This window comes from Aulonocara sp. 'chitande type north' Nkhata Bay, linkage group LG18, assembly GCF_057382095.1.
Source record: "Aulonocara sp. 'chitande type north' Nkhata Bay isolate Kocher_YH1m ecotype deep benthic linkage group LG18, A_spYH_male_GT1.1, whole genome shotgun sequence".
In the NCBI taxonomy this organism is placed as follows: domain Eukaryota; kingdom Metazoa; phylum Chordata; class Actinopteri; order Cichliformes; family Cichlidae; genus Aulonocara; species Aulonocara sp. 'chitande type north' Nkhata Bay.
In genome coordinates this window covers 27,238,562-27,261,255 of record NC_141361.1, presented here as the reverse complement: position 1 = coordinate 27,261,255, position 22,694 = coordinate 27,238,562, and the positions used below count along the sequence as shown (strand labels likewise).

The window sequence follows — 22,694 nt, the reverse complement described above, 5'->3', positions numbered from 1 at the left end:
CCAAACGTATGAAGCGAGCCTACACCATAGTCAGTCCCGTATAAGGAAAAGTGTGCCACACTGGATTTTAATTTCTATACTAACCAGGGGGCTGTAATGAGAAATGGGAGATTAGCCATTTACCCTATGCAGAGAATGAGCCACATCTCTTTTTCTTCTTCTCTCCTTCCTTTCTCTTGCAAAGACCTGATTCCAATAGCACAAAACACAAAGGCATCTGCAGACCAAATTTTCAGAAACACCCTCACTGGCCTGCAGACTAAGCCACTGAAATTGCTGTGACAAGGCACTGAGAGCAGATTTTACATTTCCCACTGCAGACGAAAATTAACATAACTGTAATACTGCCCGAGGTCAAATTTCTTGTTCTAGAAAGTCTGCCCCTAGCAACAAGAAAGTGTAATTAAGACATGCTCAGACTTTAATCCTAGCTGCTGTTTGAACATCACCCGACAGTTACATGCAAACATAACACGCGCTCACGCATATTCGCCCACTTCTGCACGTCTGAGTAGGCCGTCTGTTTCTCTGTTTCTAAATGCATGCATTTTTTTCTTTCTTCTTCTTCTCACACACTGCACACTGGAGTCAGGCAGGAAGAACAAAGTCACAGACACCTATTGATGGACCCTGTGAGAGCTGATATTCTTAAGTGTGGACCCACCAAATACCCACTGTCCAATCAAAGAATCCTGAACCAACCCACCACAGAAACAGATTACTCAGACTGTGACTAAAGGCTTCCCCCCTCACCGCCAAAGCTTCTCTGTGTTAGCAAAGTGGCACAAAGCAACTTCTCCTCATGCCATGCGCATGATATAAGCTGTGAAATGCTTTAAACGTAATAATTATTAAGAGATTGAATACACCTCGAAGCACAGAGGATCACAAGGTTAGATGTGGTCTGGATGTTTGCTACCAAGCATAGAAAATCATCTGGAGTTGTAAGTACACTGGGTAAATAATTCATAGATAAATCCAAACACCTCACATTACTCTCAAAAGATGCAACGCTACCTCAATGCTCTGCTCTGTTTCTCTTTGCAGTAAAAGACTATAATATATATGCATCAGCATGAGCAAACTACGTCTTCAACTGAGTGTCTTTGGAAAAGCTGAAAGTGACAAAGCAGCTAGGCTCTTTACCACAGCTTCTTTCATGCATGCAAAGCTCAGATGGTTCCATTAAAAGCACGGTACACTTGTTACAGATCAGAGATTTAGCATTTCGGTTGGCCTCATTTAAACTAATAGTAGAGAAATGAAATGATTCATTAGCTGTTTTCATGATTCTTTCTTAAGCCGTACTGAGCAGAGGAATATTACAGCAGACTTGGTCTGAATTCCTAAAGACTAAAATGTCACAACACTGATTTCATGCCAAACTGGGCAGATTAAACAAGTAACCACACTCCATCACCCTTAAGGCCTATGGGAACATGCCAAGACTGTCAGTATAACATTGGTAATAGTTTAATTTGGGACACTCATCGGAAAACATGTAAGTCTTATACGCAACCCGGATTGGTTAGTCTTTGCATTTACAAAGCCAATTTTACAAGCCCGTAGAATAAAGCAAATGCAAGCTTGCACATTTCCTTAAACACCATGACATCATTTCCAGTGGGCTGTGTTAAATGTGTTGCAGCTTTACGATGCAATAGCATCCTCATGTTGCATGAGGCAATTTAATGAAGGTTTTTTCTGGGACATTTTCACTCCTATTTCTACCCTGTAAGAATATATGTGGAGTGGATATTCAAAGTAGGCCAGGGTACTGTACTATATGCAAAAGTGTGACTTCTGCTGTGTGGATAGAAAAAAGTAATAGTTCTCTGCACCAGACTTTGCAGATTAGTGAGTAAAAAAGCACTGTAAATTATTGATGTCATGGTTTAGGAGGAGTCACATACAAAATGGGTACAAAACAAAAGCGATAGATGTGCACACTGTAATAATCCTGTAAGAAATACTGTTTCTTAGAGGTCAATATTTTATTTTTTAAGCTTGAGCTCACCAAACTGTATGCAGTTAATGGGTTTCCTGCTAGGCTTATAACTAACAATAAACTACAATTTGCTAATAAAAAAAACTAAATCTTTTGGTAGAAGCCACTTATTTGTTTCTATAAAACCGATGTTGCAACATAATCTAACACACATACATGCATTTTGGCTTTTGCACTTGAACCATATAGACAGTACTCTCTTCAATCAGTTCGCAGATCCAGTGCCCCGCTTGTACTGTTTGAGAGAGTTTGGAGGGAGAATTCAGAGATGACAGGTGGACTGGTAACATAAAAAAGAAAGGGGGGGGTTTACCTATATTAATATCAGCAAGGCAAAGCATCAAGAGGAAAGGTTTTATTGCCTAAAATGAAAAGAGTGGGTTGTCTGGACTGATTGCAAACAGGCTGATGGAAGCACACAGTGCCTCCATCAACCTTCATGTGCAATCAACAAATGGACCAGGCTAGCATTTTTAAGACACAGGCTACACATCACTATTGGTAAGCTACAATGTAATCAGGGCTGGAAGAAGTAGTCTTGTCCAAGCAAAAATACTAGCACAACAATCCAGATTTGATTGCTTTTTGTGTATCTAATATTGTAATCACCATCTTACACATCATCTTACAAGACACAACATTGCTTCTTCAGAAATGTTCCCTATATGTTCCATATAAGTGAAAAGTGATAGAGTAATATTTTGAATAGAGTATCCCTGTTGATTTTGTAAAACAGAGATATAATAGCATGAATGAAATATAAATAAATAGCACAATGACTTTATATATTTATATATTTGAACCCCCAGTGTAAGCTGCTTTGCCACTCCTTGACTTAAAGTTAAACACAGAAAATCTGATTCACACAGCCGTGTTAGAAGAGCAGGAAAGCTGCATTAATGCCAGGTGTTTCCAGCAGCCTGGCTGCCTGAGCCTGAGCAGATGTTCTGCAGTGAGTGGCTCTTCTTTCAAACCAATTGGCATTGCTTTCAGTTTTGTACTCATGCTTGAGTAAGAGCTTTGTCTCTGTTAACTTAGCGATTTAGTTGTCTTCTTTCTGTGCAGAGTGCAACAGAAAACTCAACCTCAACTCTCACCTCTCTAAAGGAGAGACTACAGCTGATTTCTAATTGGCTGTGTGTCTTATCGGCTACACTTTATCTGATCTGCATCTGAACAATAACACAGCAAAACAACCACTCTAAAATCAATGACACTGCAGCACTCTTTATCCCTGCCCCCATGCCTTGCCCCGCTCCGCAACGACACCCTCCTTGGCTCTGCCTCCTCTTTCACTCCTTTTATTTCTCTAAACTCGGCATCAGTGTGGTTCTTCTTTTTCTGGTGATCCATGTCACAAGAGATTACATCATTACCCATTCACAAAGGGTATGCACAAACCAATAAAATAGACCACGTTTTCATTTCATGTGAACTCAATGCCTTTCAGTGTGCAGCCAGGGTGTGTCTTGTGCATCCATACTATGTGTGTACGTGTGATGGGCCAATGGCTATGCATTTAAAACATATCTATCTCTAGGCAGAGCTTAGCCGCTCAGCTTTGATCGCAATATTCCTGCCGGAAGCACACGGGGTCAAGTGCGGCTCAGACAAACCATCTGCTAGCTAACGTTTCCCACTTCTCTGCTTGCATTTCCAACTACTTCCAAGAAAACTTTTGCTCGAATACTAAGCCACAACTTTTGTGTTAACACACACAGACAGGGTGAATAATGAATAAGCATTATGTCATTATATATGATTAAATTAGAAAGCTTATATTTAAATCATATCTATGATTTAAATATAAGCTTTATAAATTAAACAGGCATGACTGACCTTTTCTGAAATGAGATGTACTTTCTCCTTCTGCCTGCAGAAATCTATTAAAACCTCCACACAGCAGTGTGATTAAACATGAAAATAATGGTAAAATAAGTTTCATTACAAATTCAAAACCAAGTTATAGCTACAAGATTTTGGTAAGATTTTTCACTGTGTGTTTTTGCGCATTCATAGTTAATATCTAAATCAAAACACACCCAAGCAGGTTTACACAGCCCATTTTTTTGTGTGCAGACAGAATATTTCAAGGAAAACTAATTAATCTAATTGGGTCTGCTGCTGCTGTTTTCAAATGCAGATTTCACATGAGCGAAAGCATCTTTCTGAAAATCTTTGATGTAAGAAAGGCCTGCGGGGGACAGCAAAACAAGTTACTCTGAACGGATGGTTATGTTACATTCCTCTAGTCAAAAAATGGCAAATCTTTCTTTGTTCAGATCTACAGTACAGATAATTGGAAGGTCATTGTTGAAGAGAAATCATTTGATAGTCCACGTCTGTACAGATTCAAGGCTTCTCTTGCTTAAATCTCTACTGCTGAGAAAATTAGTTCAAGTCTCATTCTAATTTGTTATGACTGTTCAGGTAATGCAATGCCTGACACAATAAAACCCTCATTTTACTTAGGCTTAGCTCACACATTCTGCATTTCTGCAGAAATTTAATTATATGTCATTCCTTAAGAGGAAAGGGAAGCTAATAGCATTTCCTCAGGCGATGGGAAATTAAATATAACTGAGTGATAGTATTTAGGCAAAACTAGAAATTTCAGAACCTTACTCTGATATTTGAGGCTTTTTTTTACAGCAATTTACTTACATTTTGTAAACTTACTTTAAAAAAAACATGATGTATGTATGATATATGTTCCAACACATTTCAATAGCAAAATTCTGAAAATGCAATAGTACTTGTTTTCTTTGTTAGGACAGGTATTGTAGGCAGCATATGTCCTAAGACTGCAATTCTTACGGCACTGGCAGGGCAGCATACACCTACAAGTGTTCATGTCTGTCCTTGTATGCTGAAGAAGAAGAAAGAAACCCAGAAGCACAGGAAAACTACCATATAGTGTAAATTGTGCCATGATAGCTCCAGCCTGACTTTGAATCAGCTATGTTCCACAGGGTAAAATGTTAGCAATGGCTAACGTTGCATAAATGCAAAAGCTAACTTAAAATGACTTACATTATCTCAAATAGTAAAGTCAGTATGCCACTTATCAGCCTTTCATTGCGTGTCCACAAATTGTAATGTTAACATTTTTAATAAAGTTACTTTTTAATAAGGGAGTTTATGTTTGCTCAATTCTGCAGTTGACAACCATGCAATAGGATATTGCTTGTTATAAGGATAACCACTGTTTGCGCCCTTTGTCTGGAGATTTGAATGGCTCTTTAGGCCAGCTGGATTGTCCACAGTTCATTTCAAGCTACGCGCACTGTTCTGATGGTTGCTGTAAAGGTGGAGACATGTAGGCAGGTGGTATGATTCAACGCAGTGACAGCCCGCATGCAAAGCTTCAACACTGTGATGGTGGCGATGTAATGAGTCAGTATGTAGCTGGGCAAAAGGAAGCGAATATGGCCTGTGTGAGCAGAGGTGACACTCATACTTTATCCGGCTACATTGAATCATCAATAAAACGAAAGAGTCCGAGGGCTATGGTTGCTGTGTCATAGCTATTTGCTCATCATTCCAATTCACTACCGCACACAGTGCTGACGCTCTGTGTTGCCCTGGCCTGACTTCAGAGATGCATAATATCCTCAGTAGTTCTGTGATGAATATGTTTACTCATCCAAAAAAAAAGATAAATCAAAATAAAGTAATACTCACAGCCACAATCATCCAATCCCAACATTGTCACAGCTGTCAGAAGAGATTCATGAGCACGGCTGTTGTGTCACATGAAGTCGCATTTTTCACCAAAATGAGTCACAAGTTGCTAAGTGCCACAGCTCTTGGAGTGTGTGCCAACATCATCCCTTGTGGGTCTGTTTTTTTTTTTTTTTTTTTTTCCCTGACAGTGATTCTGGATGAAAGGCGCTGTCTGCCTAGATGCCAGCGGGCCCAAGGCCTGGGTTCACAGAGCAGGCAGCCGCTCTCGAACATCCAGCATGTGTCTTATCGATTTTCAAAGTGACCTGGGTTCATTTCACTGCCACTGAATCACTTTTACAAAAAACTACAGGGATGTGTAACAGAATCACTTTATCAGTTAAAACAAGCATCCCAGATCTCAAACACAAAGTGCCCTACCTCACCACCATATGTAACTTCCAGTACTTTAAGAACACTGCTCTAGAGTTTACAGGATACATTTTACACCATTAACTCACAGAAAAGCTCTAAATATGAGCTAAATATCTAAATATTTTGGGTTAATGACGGCCTTTAAACGATATGATTAAAATTCCAGCCCTGTAAAGTTTTCATTGATTTTAAAACAGTTAAATATTGAAACCAGAACCCAGTGTTAACTCCATAATAAAGATTCTCTGCACAGACTTTAGCTGATGAAGTTATTTTAGTGCCTCAGCAGTATTTCGGTAGTTCAACAGAATTGAAACAGTAAGTTTCATGAGGCGAGACACACTGCTAAGAGTGTCCTCGGAGAAATATCTGCTTTTTATCCCTTGAAATAAACACAGATTTCTGGGAGGTGTAATCTTTAAAATGATGCATACAAATGGTTTTCACTGAGGTGAAGGCACTAAAAAGACAAGTGGAAAAAGGGATAAATATGTGGCAGATGATGGGAAGAGGCTGAGGCTGAGTGATGTTTTATACCCCCACATTAATCCCCTCTCTCGCTCTGCAATGTTGTGTAACGACACACACTAATCTGAGATAATAGCTCAATTGGAGCTGCAGACTTCTTAATGATCACTTAGGGCAAGCTGGCTTGGAGACATGCAGATACAGGGCAGTAGGCCAGTAGCACCAGCAAACAAGCAAATAGTAATACACAAACACACACACGCACACACGTCGATAAGTTAGCATAATGTGGAAGAAAATATCTGGTTAATCTGTAAAACCAGAGACATTATAACAGAACGACACATGAGCTTATCGTGTTCTGACGCTTATGAGCAGTCGAGGTTCACAACAATTATAACTATATAGCAGCACGTACATTTAGTTCTTATCGTAATAAAGATGTAGGTAAATATACGCTTCTCTTTTTTTGCCACACTGTAGTCTTGGAAGTAATTAGTGTTGCATTTGTTCCAAGTGTGCTGTTGGGTTGAACCGGAACTGTTGAGTTAGTCCTTTCTATTGGTGTCTACACATGCAGAGGAGAACTTGGGGGGGGTTAAACACCTATTATTTTCAGTAAATTCATCAAATTTGCAAATCAGATTTTTACTGGTGAGCTCCTTTTTTTAATTCCGTTATCCACTGAAATTAAACCACGTTCATTTAAAAAGGGGTTCTAAGATAACAGGATTGTAACAAGCTGTTTCCAGAAGGACTGTGGTTTGACTGAAGGCTGATTTAAAAACATTTTATAGCATTTTAATTGCTCAAGATCGCTGTGAATGAATGGCCTGGCCTGTATCTATATAGCGCTTTACATACAGTCATCCACCCATTCACACACTGGTGATGGCAAGCTACATTGTAGCCACAGCCACCCTGGGGCGCACTGACAGAGGCGAGGCTGCCGGACACTGGCGCCACCGGGCCCTCTGACCACCACCAGTAGGTAACGGGTGAAGTGTCTTGCCCAAGGACACAACGACCGAGACTGTCCGAGCCGGGGCTCGAACCGGCAACCTTCCGATTACAAGGCGAACTCCCAACTCTTGAGCCACGATCGCCCCGTAAATGAAGGTTGGACCTGATTTTTTTAGACTACATAAATAAATTACATAATGAGGAAAACTTTTTGCTTCTAAGGAGCTTGCTTTCGCAAACATTATCCAGGCTTTCTGAAGGTCTTTCAAAGTTCTTCTTTGAACATTGGCTGCTTTTTTACTCATTTTAACTCCAGTCCCTGTACCTAAACAAATTTACAGGAATGTTTTTCTTTGTCAAATCACTTAAAACGTACCTATGAATCAGTCAAGCATAGAAAAGACAACTCAAGCGATGTACCAGTGAGTCTCTACACATAACAGACAACTTAGAACCAATTTTTTTTTTGTATCTTTAGGCACTTTGCTACTAGTAGCCTATCACAAAACACCAATTTTTTTCCAATTTCTTTAGTTGATTTGGTGATTCCCAAACAGCTAAGATGTGCAGTTTATGTTTTGTTTAGGAACCTGGATAAGTAGAGGACAACAGAAGAACTGCCAGGCCTAAAAAAAAACTATATAAAGAAGATGAACAGTATCTGAAAATCAGTTCCTTGAGAAACAGGAAAAAATCCATCAAAGGTCTGACACAGGACCTGAGAGATGCATCTGGCCTTTCAGTTGATCCATCTACTGTTCACTGAAGCCTCATCAGAAATGGTCTCAGTAGACGTGTGGCTGTCAAGAAGCCATTCTTAATCAACGGAAACAAGGAGAAAAGGCTGAGGTATATTCAGAGGGTGGGAGAGAGGTGCAACACTGTGTGTCCACAGCCATCTGTAAAACACAGTGGGGGCTCAGTCACAGTTTGTGAGACTGCATTTCAGCCAGTGTTGTTGTAGATCCGAAAAAATTGATGATGAAGTAACTTGCATATTGGGACAGTAGGAATCTCATTCATCCATTCATGTCCTTTACTTATTTGATCATGAGGCATTTGGCTACTTTAAGAGAATTCTAGCTACTACCATCATCTTCATTAGCTACAGCTAAGTTTCTCACTTTGACATAAACACAGAAAAGTACCATCAGATTTTGATCCAGCATGCAATACCATGTGGAAAGCATTTCATAATTTAATATATTCCCAAACACACTGCCAATGCAGTAAAAGCATATCTAGATAGAAAAACATTCAGTGGAACGCTATAAGCAACGATTGTCCTCCCCAGAGCCCAGACCTCAACTTTATTGAAGCAATGTGGGATCATCTTGACAGAGAACTGAACAGAAGGCAGCCAACATCCAAAGAGGAGCTTTGAGTGTCTCTAGAATAAATAACTATTCCTGGAGACTACTTAAAGAAATGTGTTGAAGAATAAAGGTAGTTATACCTTCATACTTTCAAGCTCATAAGAATTATACAAACTCTGTTTTTGTAAACAAGAATAAAGCTCTTAAATGCTCTAGTAAGGTGCATCAGGGGACTTGTTGACATGTTTTTCAACATAACAGGAAATAGAACACTACTGCTGTTATTCTCCTTAAAAATGGGAAAACACTTGCTATTGCAGTAATACAAACATTATTTTGTTTTTCTTCTTTAGGCAGAAGTTTTCAACTTCCACAACTGCTTAATAATCTCAAAGATCTTCCACAGACTTTGTTTCTTGAGGAAAAGATCAAGTGGACAGATCAGAAAGATCAGAAGATCAGTTTGTTTACCGAACTGACATGTTTTAAAAGCCATACATTTTTGCAATAAAAACATTTGCTTTATCGTAGCTTTTCAAATTGGTGACTAATTGAGGCATTATCACATCTTTGTGAATTAACATAACATAAATTGACCACAGACCCGACAGAAAAAATGCCTCATAGCTTGGAGAGATAAAGGCGTAATCCTTTCCACGCTGTGTCTGTTGACAACAGCCGTGGAGATTATGGGGAGAATTTGATAGGAACACAAAACAACCTCCCAGACTCACACTGTAGGGTCATAATAATTTCTTTTCCCACTTTCTATCACTTCAACTTCACTCAATCACTCAAGCTTCAAAGAACACAGACAAAAAAGATTCAGACACTGTGGGGTGAAACACACTCACTCAAGAAATGTTTTTAACTCTGATAAGCCAAAAATACAAGGCATCTTTTTTTTTTCTGAAACCTCAGCGACACAAAGCAGAACCTCACACAGAATGGTATTATTTTTCTGAATTTACAAGTAGATCTCAGCAGGTGGCAAAACTGTTTCCTCGTGTCTGATCAGTCGGCATTACTTTGTGAAATATTGCTGTCAACTAGCCTGGGTGGGTGATGTCAACACAGCTAGGAGAAAAATAACCTGTCAGAGCAATAAAAACAGCCGGAAATACCCAAAAAGTAGAGCTGGCGGGAAGCGTGTTCGACCAGCCGTCAGTGCCAACAGAAACAGAGAGTCATGAGGCTGTAGAGAGTTTTAAAGTGGAGTCCATTTAGCTTTCTGTGGGAATCTGCTGCGTGAGTGCAGAAAAAGAAGTGAAGATGTTGTAGATAGGCCAAAGTTGTTCCAAAAAGTATGTAAAAATAGTTCGCCAAGTGAGCATTCAGAGATGTGGATATTTATGATAACAAAGGACTTTTCCCTTTTTGAAAGAGGAAAGCCTTGAAAAATAAAATGCAGAGGATAAGCGGAAGATGACTTACTGCTTAACAGATAGTTTTATTTGCAGCCAAAGAAATACCATAAGCATAATAAAGCAAAGAAAAAGAAGGAAGGATTTCAAAACAAAATCCAGTGAGCTATTTTGAATTGATGACAAAAAATACTCTGTCAGCAGGGGAGGCACTGTCTGCCTTCAAGAACTTAGCAAGCAGCCAAATAAAAAAACAATAATATTGACTGACATAATCTTACCTATTCTCATATCATAAAACCAATTTACAGATCATGCACGAAGTAGACCATATTAAAAAATATTGACCGATTTCTTCGCACTCAAGCTATTAAAAGGACCTCAGTGTGCCTCAGATGTGTGAGTTCTAAGGACTCTTAATAGAGCTTTAAACAAGCATTTATCAAGCATTGAACAGAGGCTTCTTAATTTCCTGAAACTTGGTGTGTTAGCAGGCCTGTGGTTTCGACACTATAGCAGAGAATCTGCATCCACCGAAAGGCTTTAGAACAAAGAAATAAAAAAATGACTACGGGAGGTTTGGAGGAGTGCCGGCAGATTCAAAAGTGAGTGTGGCAATGAGGGAGTGGTGGAGGTTTATTAACTAAGAGAAGACAAAGAGAGGAGGCATGCAGCCTGTTGCTGACTCTGCATCGCGGTGTAAAACAACAGAAGACTTTGAGCGCTACGTGGCGATGTGAAATGCCTCCCTGCAGGTGTGAATGTTAAATTCATGAATGCAAATGAAATAGATTCCTATCACATCCGAGGATGAGAGGAGAGTCAAGCGGACACTCTGGACTTTGAAGGTAGCGCAGATAGATGGCAAGTGGGCGATATGCTGCTATAATCAGGACGAGGATTAAACGCCGACTTCGCATCAGAGTCGGCACAAATTGGACTTTAAGAATTCAAGGAGGAATTCTTTTGTTGCCTCCACTGCTGTCAACTCCAGATGCAGCGAGAGGGAGGGAGGATTTGCGTCTCATCCTCACCCAGGAACTTATGCAACCAGTAAACAAAATGTACAGTTTCTTATATATGGACTGAACTTCTCTGCTGCAGAAATACAGTGTGCACATGCATTAGTACTCATGTGATTCTGTTTATTCTAACATGTGTCTGGCCCATACATGTGTCTGTACATAGTTAGGGACTGCAATTATGCATGTATGAATGTATGGGTCCCCGCAGTGAGTGAACGGTCAGTGGGGAATAGTTTGATAATGGGGGGATGGTAGGGGTGTACTGAGTGATAGGGATTGCAGTCTCGGGGGTGAACTAGTGGGGGATGGTGTTAACAAAAACAGGGTAAAGGATGGAGAAGCACCATGGTGCATAAAGATTACTGGTATGAGAAATTCTGGTGTATTTTAGACACCTGTTCTGCCAGCGACAGTCAGGTTAGAAAGAAAGTGACACTGGCATCACAAATAAGGAGCTGCAGCTCCTTCCTGTCAGCATATTTCATAACCATGGTCTGTTGCACACATTCAGTCACTGAAATATCTGGCTTGGCATTGTGTTATGAAATATTATATTTTCAGCAAAAAAAAAAAAAGTGAGACAATCCACTCAGCCATTCAGAAACTTAATTTAAAAAATGCTACCGCTTCACAGCCAACGAGAACCAACGGTGTCATTTCTGAACAGGATTTGCTGTATTTACAAGCTAAATCCTCAGCACCTTCTCCCCCCAACGCAGCATATGTTGTACAGGTTTTCACCTCACCGCCTAACACCGGCTGACTTCTGTCTTTTCACATGGAGAAAGAGAAAAACGGCTTACAGAGGCAACCTGTGAGAATGACTCAAAGATAAGTAAATCATTCTTTAACAATTGCCAGAGTACAGAGGAGTACAATTTTAACAGCCAACATCCTTAGCATCTCTCTGATCAGACACTACAGAGAAGCGGGTACAGAAACCCTGCATCTCTGCTCAGGGAAACAAGCGCCTGCCCACGCAGATACAACAGACCACACAGGAAAAGGAGATGGACACAGAGTGAAGGCCACACATGTACCGCTCTCTAATAAAACAACATGTAATGCTTTACAGTCATAATCATCAAATGGTGGGCTGACAGTAAGTCTCAGCTTAAAAGGCTTTCAGAGGGAGTGTTTTCACTCAAACCCTAAATGTGTCAGAAGCTCCTCCTTATGGAAAACACACGAGGGGGTAATAAACCCACAAACAATTTCCTATGAAAGAAATACAGAGGAAATAAAGCCTGGCAGAGCAATCACTTTTCTCCAAACGTCAGAATTCGTGTGCGTGTCTGAAACAGTGACACATGAATGTTTTAGGAGCAAACAGGCTCCAAATGACCTGCTTTTCTGCGTGCCTGAGGACACGTCCTGCTGGGACGGAGACGAGAAGCAAGGAAAGAACAGGGAAACACCTCCATACGCGCATAGGAAGTATAAGGTGGTTGTATACAACAGGTCTGTGTGGGGGATGGAGTTTTGTGGAAGAGAAAGGGAGAGAGAGAGAAAACATAAAAACAGAGAGATGCATGAGAAGAAAGAGAGAGTGTATGCATTATGAGATCGCGTGGGGAGGTGTAGAATTTTCTCCCGAGCCACAATTAACCCAGACACAAAAGAAGCTGCACTGCAAACACGCAAATCTCGGCTTCAGCTTTGGCACAATTTCACTGGTTTCAGCACGAGCATTCTTTCAAAATATAGGCCACTGGTTTGCTGTCAAAAAGGAAAGCAGAATTCTATTATTTCCACCCAGAACAACACATCCAAGATACCTGTCAGAGCTTTGTGCACTGGAGCGATGCACCACGCAGTCTGTCCCTCACCTGGACAGCTTTTCATTTGAAGATGATTGGAAAATGGTTCCACCCAATCAACCCGCATTTTAGGAAAACACGCTTGTTGAGTGCTCTATTTATAGGAGGAGAAGGGATGAAATCACCTGCACGCGCTCTTAGCCTGAGGCGAACGCACACATCCTCACTCAAAGCATGATTGCATTTGTGCGTCTTTGTAAACTCTGCTGGCTTTTATGGAATCAGGGCCGTTGTGAACAATGCGTGAGTAGAAAGAAAATTGATAAAATCCTAATAAGATAGCAAAGCCAGCAAAAAAAAATCTAAAGCTATGAAAGGGCAGAAACCTGGGAGGGATGCGGGTTCATTTTCTGGTTCATGACTTTTAACACAATAAGAAAACACAACTTAAAATACACAGGCTGAAGCACACACTCGAATCGTGATCAAAATTGAAAGACTAGCTCTAATGAATACTCAGAGCTAAACTTTTTCTAGTACTATTTGTTAGGTATTTTAGTACCATGGGAGCATTTACTGGATATTGTTTTATAGTGACATTATACAGGAAAACTCTGTCATTCAACAAGGTTGAAATACCACAGAGATCACTCCCTCAGCTACATTAGTTTCTTAATCTTTTAGACGCCTGTTGAAGGCCAAATGGTTTGTTTCAGATTTCACTAATGAAAGAACTCTTCGTTTTGTGCCTTGAAAATATGTCGCTGAGATAATCACAATTGTAGCTGAACTAATAAACTACACAAAGGATGCTTCTTCACCCAAGGGCAGGAAGACGCTGCCTTATCTTGGTCTGTACTGGTTTAAACTGATAAATCTGCTGTCTCATGAATTTTACCCTCTATATAAACTGTTGTGCTTGTGAATAAAGTTGAGTCACTTTGGGAAGACAATCTAAAGTAGTCTCTGTTTTCTTGTTCTCCCAAGCTGCTCCCGAGCTGCTCGTACTAACACGCTGAATGGCATGCTTGAATATTACTTGAGAATATATTTGACTGTGTTACAGACTAAGGGACATTCTCTGCTGATAGGTGAAGGTACATTCTCTGCTGATAGACGTCCACGCCTCGGAGGAAGCCGATCCACGGAGTAGGCCCTGGAAACAGTTTCCTTCACTATTGATGGTTAGGATCACACTGACTGGACTAATCCTCATGATAATACGGTGGGATGTTTTTATGATTAAGCAGGGATGGAGGGGTTGCACTGCTTTAATCATTAATATAGTTAATGTCTATTTTCATCATGCTTTAACATGTTATTGTGTAATAACGCCTTAGTCGTGGCAGGTCCACAGTCAACATATTTAATCTGTGTTTATTTCTCCTTTAATTTTAACACTTACGACAGTTTTCTTCATCACTGTTGTCTGAGCAGTCGTCATCATCGTCACACCTCCAGATGGTCGGTATACACCTTTTGTTGCTGCACTGAAACTGTCCATCCTCACACTCATCCGTGGCTGCAAGAAACAAAAACAAAAACAAACGGAGAGATAAGAGTCCAGATGGATGAGCAACAATTGGATATAACAGTAATCTCTTGTAGGCTAGTTCAACTGTCATTTGCAAATGAATGCCTAATTGATATTCGGTCTTCATTCAGGTCAATTGGGTGAAGGGCTAGAGGCGTCATGGTGCATGCTTTCTTTCAGATAGCGGTCTCCTTTTTCCCAGGATATTTAACAGTTCAAAGACAGAAGGGCTCAGAAGAGGCCCAGGGTCTGCACGACTCAATTCTTCCAAACGTAAAGACAAAGATTCAGTCAGTCAGTCAGTCTGTGCTACTACAGCTACTACCTCTGATGCAGTATGGATGACAGATGCATGACAGACACGCAGAGGCTTTTTCCTATCCTGAAACCTCACCTATTACATTTTTAAAGTGAAATAAACAACACACTTGCGCATTAATTTGTTTTTAGAAAGTAGTCCCTTTTAGCCTTTTTGCTCTCTTGGTATCACACGCACGCTCGCGCGCGCCGAGTAGAGAGCGCTTCCAGTCAGCTCAGCATCACACACCAGCCTTTATCTACTATTTCAATAGCGTTTCGCGCGCAGAGGGGGGCAACAATTTTCAACTGACCTTTTGTGAAATGAAGCCTGAGGACGAACAAATTAAAAAGTAGCAATATCCTTAAATCCGTCAACATTTCTGGAGAAGGTGATGGAGCTCATTCACATCCACGAAACAAAGCCCAAAAGCCGCTCTTGTTGTAGCGCTGCGACGCCGCTGCCTGCCTCTCCGCCGTGTGAAACTCCCCCTCCCTCCGCCTCACTGGCTACCCGGCGCGTGACGACAGCGCGCGGGGCGGGGACAGTTACGCTACACAATGCGAAACAGTAGGACAGTAACCAAAGGCATGAAATAATACAAACTATTAAGGCAAATTTCTTGAACTAGCTTACTTTAAAAATAAATGCATTTATTTATCTTTTGCTTGTGTTTTGTGGTATCTTCATTTTTATGTGTGGTTGTTTATTTTGCGATTGCGGCGAAATAAAAACTGTAACTAAAAACTTTTTTTGCCTCTCTAGATCACAATGTCATACAATAATGAAATCTTTGAAGGCAGATTTTCTAAAAAAAAAAAAAAAAAGTTGAGTAGAATAGAAATAAACGGCAGTTCTTTTTTTGTTTTTTGTTTTTTGTCTTTGCAATGGTGCTTTCTTATCCCATACAGTTTTAAATTGTATTTGTGACATTAGGCAGAAAAATCAATTTTTTAACATTATTTGGACAAATAACAATAATAATACAATACAATTTGCCGCTTGCCTTACATGTTAAAGAACCCCGCTTCAACCTGGGAGGAGATACAACCCCATGTCTGAAGGGGTCACAAGCTATTTTACTCCTGATGCAACTCCCGAACCTGGATAAACAGGAGGGTTATCTCAGCTATCATATCTGGTGTAAAAATTGTGCCATACCAAACTTACAGATACTAACTGTGCAGCTTTTAGAGTAGGGAAAAAACATTGGCCTACAGGGGACAGACCAAAATAAGTGTTGGGCTATTATGACTAGGTGATGGGACAAGTCCAACGCTGGTGTGATTCTGGTGTGATTAGCTCAAAATAACACCATAAACCTAAGCTCATAACAAATGTTAAATACAAATATGCATTTTTTATTTCAGTATTGAGCATTCCTGGGTTTAAAATAGGTTGAAAAAATAGTTGGTCTTTTTTGGGGAATATAATTACATGTTTGCATATATAAATTCAGGCCAAACTGGGGGGGGGGGGGGGGGGGTTTCTCCATATTGCTCCATAGTAAGAGTCTAATCTGGCTGATTCGATCAGTATATTGAGTCCTGGTGATTCCTGGTTCTCTCCTTCATGGTTATGCTAAATGCAGTGCTTATTATGTGTGTATTATTATTATTATTATTATTATTATTATTATTATTATTATTATTATTATTATGTCTTGAAAATATATGTTGCTCAAAGAAAGCGTCTCTAAGAAAGCATTTTTATTGTTTTGAGTCTTTCATTCAGATCCCTCATTATTTTCTGGCTTTTCTGGACATTTTTCTGGCTATGTGAAGTATTGGTAAGTTATGGAACTTACCTGCTGGGAACAAAGACGCTGCAACCAGGGGGAGGGATGAACCAAATGATCTTTCCTGTTGAAATGTGTAACAGATTTTGATGTAGCACATTTATCAAAGCCTTTTTTTTTCTCTGAGTGTTCTAGTTTTGCTAATCAAGGGCATGTATGAGTGAGAAAGAGAGTGAAAGTAGTCTGAGAGCTGCCCATGTCATACCCACTGAGCCAGTGAAATCAATTTTGGAGCATGACAGACAGGTAATAGTGGTACACTGCTGGGGACTAGCAGGAGCAGATTGGTAGGGATCAAGAGGTCAAGCAATTTTGCATCCCTGTGGTGTATTTGTGTTCACTTTGAAACAGTTTTGGGTATAATTTCAAAATCCTCCACAATGCAGCCAGAGCTCCACACATGTAACAAATCCTTAAATCCGTCAAAGTTTAAACAATAGAAAGGGGGGAAACAGTTTATGGCTGATGGAAAGCAAAGGGAGGTGAAACATGTGAAACATTGTGGTCCTAGTGAGGCAGATTTCAATGTTTTGGAGCTCACTTGTTTCAACATCTTTAACACACTATTGTACAGTACACCATCCTATTCAACATCACCATTATTAATACTCCCCCTGAGCAATAATTTGATATGAGTATCATCTATATGCAAATTGCAAATGCTAAGGTGAACTGCAGGCTATGGAGTTTCTAAAAGTAGCACCAAGGGAAATAGGCTCCTGTACCACTTATTACTCTTACTAAACACAATGAGGTAATATTTGTGACAGATAAAAGTGCATTGGTAGTATTTACAAGGTCTAGTGGCTCCCAGCCAGAGAGGAAAAAAAGGCTGTCTTTCAAATCTAGGCCATGACCATTACTGACAGCATAATCACTCATTTTAAATGGAGATAAGCTCAAGGATAACTTAATCCCTCCTATTCTCAGTTTACACACTGAGATACATGCACACACATAAACAGTCGTGTAGCTGCACAAGCAGTTGTGTTCACAGTCAAAAAGTCGCGGCACTGAAAAGAAAAATGTAGCAGTTAAGACTTGTTGTCATGGTTTCACAGCAATTGTCCAGCCAGAGCAAGACAGCAGGAGCATATTGAAAGGAAATAACACAGATGTTGCTGAACAGCTGTTTGAAGCAACAAAAGTGAATATGATATTAGTTTACTCCTGACCTGACCAAATTCAGAGTTTTATCTGCAGAAAAGCAAGTCGATACAATTTCCTGATTTTTTGAGTAGCTAGGATTCATTATAACCATCCTGCAATAATGGTTCATTATGTACAGTAACACACTGTGGAGTTCATAAACTGTGGATTTGCACTTTGACACAAACCTACCATACTTAAAGAACAGTATGTGTTCTCATTCATGGCTTCTTCAAAATGAAATGAAAGCAATGGGTATTGCTGTAGTACAACAAACAGACTTTTGATGTAGTTACAAATTTGATTCTCATGCATCAGAGACAGCTCCAAGTAAATTGAGTTTACAGTCAATTTGCTGTGAGGGGTGAGTCATGACTAAATGAAAATGCTTTTAGCAAACTGGGGATTAGGAAAGAGGCAGGGCATATCAGAGTGAGTGTGAGAGTGAGAGATTGTCAATCAGCACTAATATAAGAACAGATTTTGCATATCTTAATATGTGCAAGTTCACAAAGGTCCTCAGTAACCTTTTGTGTGGGCTGTTGGCTTAGTTTAGTTTAGTTTGTGCTCAATGTTGGTTTAACTTAATGTAACATTTGTTTAAAAAAAATTAATCCAGTTTTACTGGTTTCTTCTGTTATCTGTCTGGCAAAAACGTCTACTCCTCCATAGCCCTGTATGAAATTGCTCTTTTAATTGCTATGGCTAATAAAAATGGTCCTCCTGTAACCTGTCTGGTGGTATATTCATGTCTATCTAGACTGAAATACAAATGTTTGGAATCTTTGTAACAATAACAGTTCTGATGAAGAATAAAGTAATATATGTTTTATAGCTAACCAGACATTTATACATTGTTACAATATTTGTTCTTTTGTTGTTTCTTAATTTGAGCCAATATACCACCAAATCATACTAATAAGTGATGACCACGTAACTGCCTGATCAATTTTAGTGTACAAAAATCTTCATATCTTTTCATTACTGAGATACAATTTCCCATTTTAACAACCTTTTTATTCATATGTTCTGTCCAGGATAGTTTAATGTCTAAGACTACACACAGGGCTTGGTCTCATGGACTTGATCAACACTCCATTAATGGAACCTATTAATAGTGGCATGACAAGGAAAGAATTTACTGTACACGTCCTTCATCCATTTCATGTAACATAACAATATGGCAACTTTTATTTTAGAATCACAAGCTACCCACCCTAAAGCTTAAGGTGCTTTAATTACCCATAATTAACTACATGAATGTTATGCAGTATTACATAAGACCTGTTACTAGAGACTGTGCACTTAAATCCAAGAGGAAAGTGTTTACTGAGGTCATAAATGAAGGGCACATTAGGGTCTTTTTCTCACAGGCTTACAGTCAGCTACTGGAGTTGCCCTCTGCTCACCATTAGGCGGAATACAGTGTAGAATGCTCATACACTGACTTCACTTTTCAAATCTGGGAGCGAAATCTACCTATTTTAAACAATTTTTAGAGTATTCCATCCAACAATTGTTGAGATATCAGCTAATATCATACATATATCAACTTGCTGGTTGTATGGGAGGAATATCCAGAAACGTCATAAAAGGATGCATCATGTTGTGAGACCTGGTCAACTTACTTGGAGTAAAAAACACTACTGGATGCCTGAACTTCTTTGACTTGCTGGTAGCACTAGATGAAATATCAGGGTATATTCAAAGTATCTTGTCTGTAAACAATTTCATGTCAGATCAAACTGCATCCCCATCAGTCATGCCTCGTGACAGATAATTATCGGTTATTTGAATCTCCTCACTGTCAGGGTGCATAATTTTGGAAACTTTATAAGCAGCATCAAAATACTCAGTATGCTTAAGGTTTGTGCGAGCCTCGTTGTGTCATGAGTTGTCAAGAAATTGGCCCTTTTATTTGTCACAGCAGCCAGTTTGGAGGATTTGCTACATTCTGGAGAAGCCGCCATCATCCTCTCGCACAGTCAAGGAATTAAGAAATCCACAGCTTGTCGTGTGAGCAGCATTTCAGTAAGTAGTGTGGTTCTTGTTGCATTTCTTATTTAATTAACCTTTAGGGGACATTTGCTGAGCAGGCATACGTTTTCCTTTTTCAGTTTTCTGCTCCACATTCACTCAGCTGTAGCATCTTGCATTGACAGGCTTCATGGTTCGGTTACAGTGTAACTATCTACTGATTGGCCTCTGAGCACTCAAGCAATTAAATATAAGTACCTTACTCAAGAACACCTTAGCAGCTGCTGTTGAGAGATGAGAGAGTCAAGTTTGTTCTTGTTTTCGCCTACCGCTCACCAGCCTATAAGGGAGAGTGCAACAGTGATGCTGTTTGTCTAACCCAGCGGTCTGCAACTGTGAGATTAGTTCATCCTCACTGGTTGATGCTGTCCCTGTCAGCAAAGTGAGTCCATGAACGAGAAACTGTTTGCAGGGTTTTGCATAGCCCCCTCACCATAATCTTAACCATACACTGAGATCCCTTTTTAAGTCTCTGAGCTAAATTCTTCCCTCCTCCACACTCAGAGTAAATCTTCCTACTTTAAAGAGTAAATGTGTAAAACCTGGGTCTCTGTATAATTGCTCCAATGAAACACACTTTCAAGCATTTTTTGCAATAGCCAATTGTTATCTATTGCACACTATCATCAGGGTAATGTCCAGAACTATACTTGAATACGCCAAAGGCCTCAAACATGCAACCAGAGTCATAACGAAGCATCTTCCACAATAACATGAAGGAGGAGCTATGACCCGTGACATGATGACTGACTGTATTCATCCTTTATTTGAAAAGCAGATGAGATGGTGGAGCAATTCTATTTATCAGTTTGTCACTCTGTAGGTTTTAGGTGTCAGAAATGAAAAAGCATTTTAAAAAGACAGTTTATTGCATCTGTGTTGATAAACTATAACTACAATAATGCTACATCCACAGAGGCTGGCTTTCTTCACAGTCCCTACATTTATTTTTAATGTTGTTAGTACATTTATATGCTTATGCCTGCGTATCTATTAAGTAAGTAAGGCTGTATTTTATTTGGGAATTTTTCCCATTACAGTGTCAATAATTTTTGCTAAATGTAGAGATTTGAGTGCTTATGTTGCATTTAAATACAGGTGACAAACCCGCTGCCTTGGGCACAAAAAAAGCCTGCAAGGTTTTGGTGGCCTATTAACAACAAAGAGTTAGACATCCCTAATCTAACCCCATATGCAGCCTTCTAATGTGGGCACCCTCAGACTGCTTCCAAACCTGGAGGCTGCTGCCACCTGCAGGATGATCTTTGTCCACAACAACGTTGCATACTCTTTTATCAAACACATATATTAAACATGACTGTCCTGTTGTGGTATCATTAGAGCAAAACGCACATGTTGTGTTTATTAGATTGACAAAAGCAAAATTTAAGCCTTAACTAGAAGCCTGTTGAGTTTTTCTTAAAATGTATGAAATATGGTGGAGTCTTAAGCATACTGCATATTATTTGAAGTATATTTACAACCTTTGACATTCTTGTCATTTTAAAGTTTTCCTCTACTTTATTGTATTAGCATGATTTGGCTTTTTTTTTTTTTTTTTTTTTTTTTTAAATACGTAGCTTTGATCTTTCAGATTTTCTAATAATTGCCCAAATGATAATTGTAGAGAGACACTTAATACAAAAATGTGCCTGGATGACATCCTAGGTTCCTTCAGTAAAGCATGAAAAGCAAACTCAGACAGTATCAACCTCAATATTAACCCCACAGACACGTGAAGTGAATAATGTTACCACATTATAATGCAACGTCCTGCTTGCTGCTGATGTGAATTCTGCTTTGTATATGTCACTAATGTTGTAAACCAGTAACACTCACCCATGGCACCCTCTGACATCAGTGGCCAGGTTACTGTGCTCTGTCACACCATAAAAACTGCTCTGAAACAGACCGAGCACCAGCATCCAAACCACTGTGTGTGATCAAGCGATACACTGGAACAAGTTCAATCCAGTGAGGCCCATTAAAGGTCACGGCTGCTTTGGTAGCATGAGGATGGCCCACACAATCTTAAACAAGTGGTTTGGTTGTTGCTGTTGTTGTGGTTCATCTGTGTATTTTATGCAGAAGAATTTATAATGCAGCCTTTTTTTTTCATACATCTGTTCATCGATTTGTCCGTTAGTTCACAACATTCAGTTTTTTTCTCTCTGAGCCTGATGAATTTTGGAGTCACTCCCAGAACAGCAGGCAAATGACTGTCGAGGCTATTCTGTCACAAGGCAGAACAGACAGTAAACAAGCACATACAAATACACATTCACCAGCTGTACAGGAGCATGCCAAATACATATCAACCTGTCACAATGATTAGTGCAAATATTTTCATGCTTTGCCTGATTGCTGGCTTAATTGATAATTTTGGCGTTCTTTGGTGGAGGTTATTTTAAAATAAATAGACACTGATTTCTCTATCATATTAAAGTAAACAAATAAATAAAAATGAAATTAAAGCCCTACCGTTGGCACCGAACAACTATGACTACATGATGTTTCATCAAATCTACAAGAGTAATTAACAGTGAGGGTAATTATTGCGAATCAATATGTCCCGCCTAGTGGCTGTATTTAAATCGCTGTACAAGTGCATTAATTGCCAGCTTGCGGTTGAATCACATTGAGTGGGGACAGACTGGTAAATCACCTCTATTGACATCAGAATGGGTTTTTTTATACTAACTGTAGCTTCATTAATAAATACGAATCTGAGAGGCGTAAAATCAAGCTTTTACAATAAAATATAAAGGTTTCTTACAGATACATTCATGGCAAAACGAAAGTAAACTCTCATCTTGTCCTTATCTGGGTTTAAAGTTAGGTCGATATACCTGAGATGAATTACAAAACATGCC

The 22,694-nt window shown here is 39.6% G+C and overlaps 1 protein-coding gene across 4 annotated transcripts in view; it reads right to left on the bottom strand.

Annotated features, from left to right (window-relative positions):
- LOC147308810 (low-density lipoprotein receptor-related protein 8-like) overlaps window positions 1-15,331 on the bottom strand; it is an 87,739-nt gene extending 72,408 nt beyond the window's left edge. Inside the window, exons 1-2 of one of the 4 annotated variants that reach the window (XM_086272554.1) lie at window positions 15,151-15,331; window positions 14,411-14,527 (exon numbers count right to left, since the gene is read on the bottom strand). In XM_086272554.1, coding sequence (XP_086128680.1) covers window positions 14,411-14,527; window positions 15,151-15,217 — 184 coding nt within the window. In that variant the 5' untranslated portion in view covers window positions 15,218-15,331. Of the gene's footprint in view, window positions 1-14,410; window positions 14,678-15,150 lie in introns of those variants that run through there. The other 3 variants (XM_086272552.1, XM_086272553.1, XM_086272551.1) reach the window with 3 other exon arrangements.
- Window positions 15,332-22,694: the final 7,363 nt, after the last annotated feature.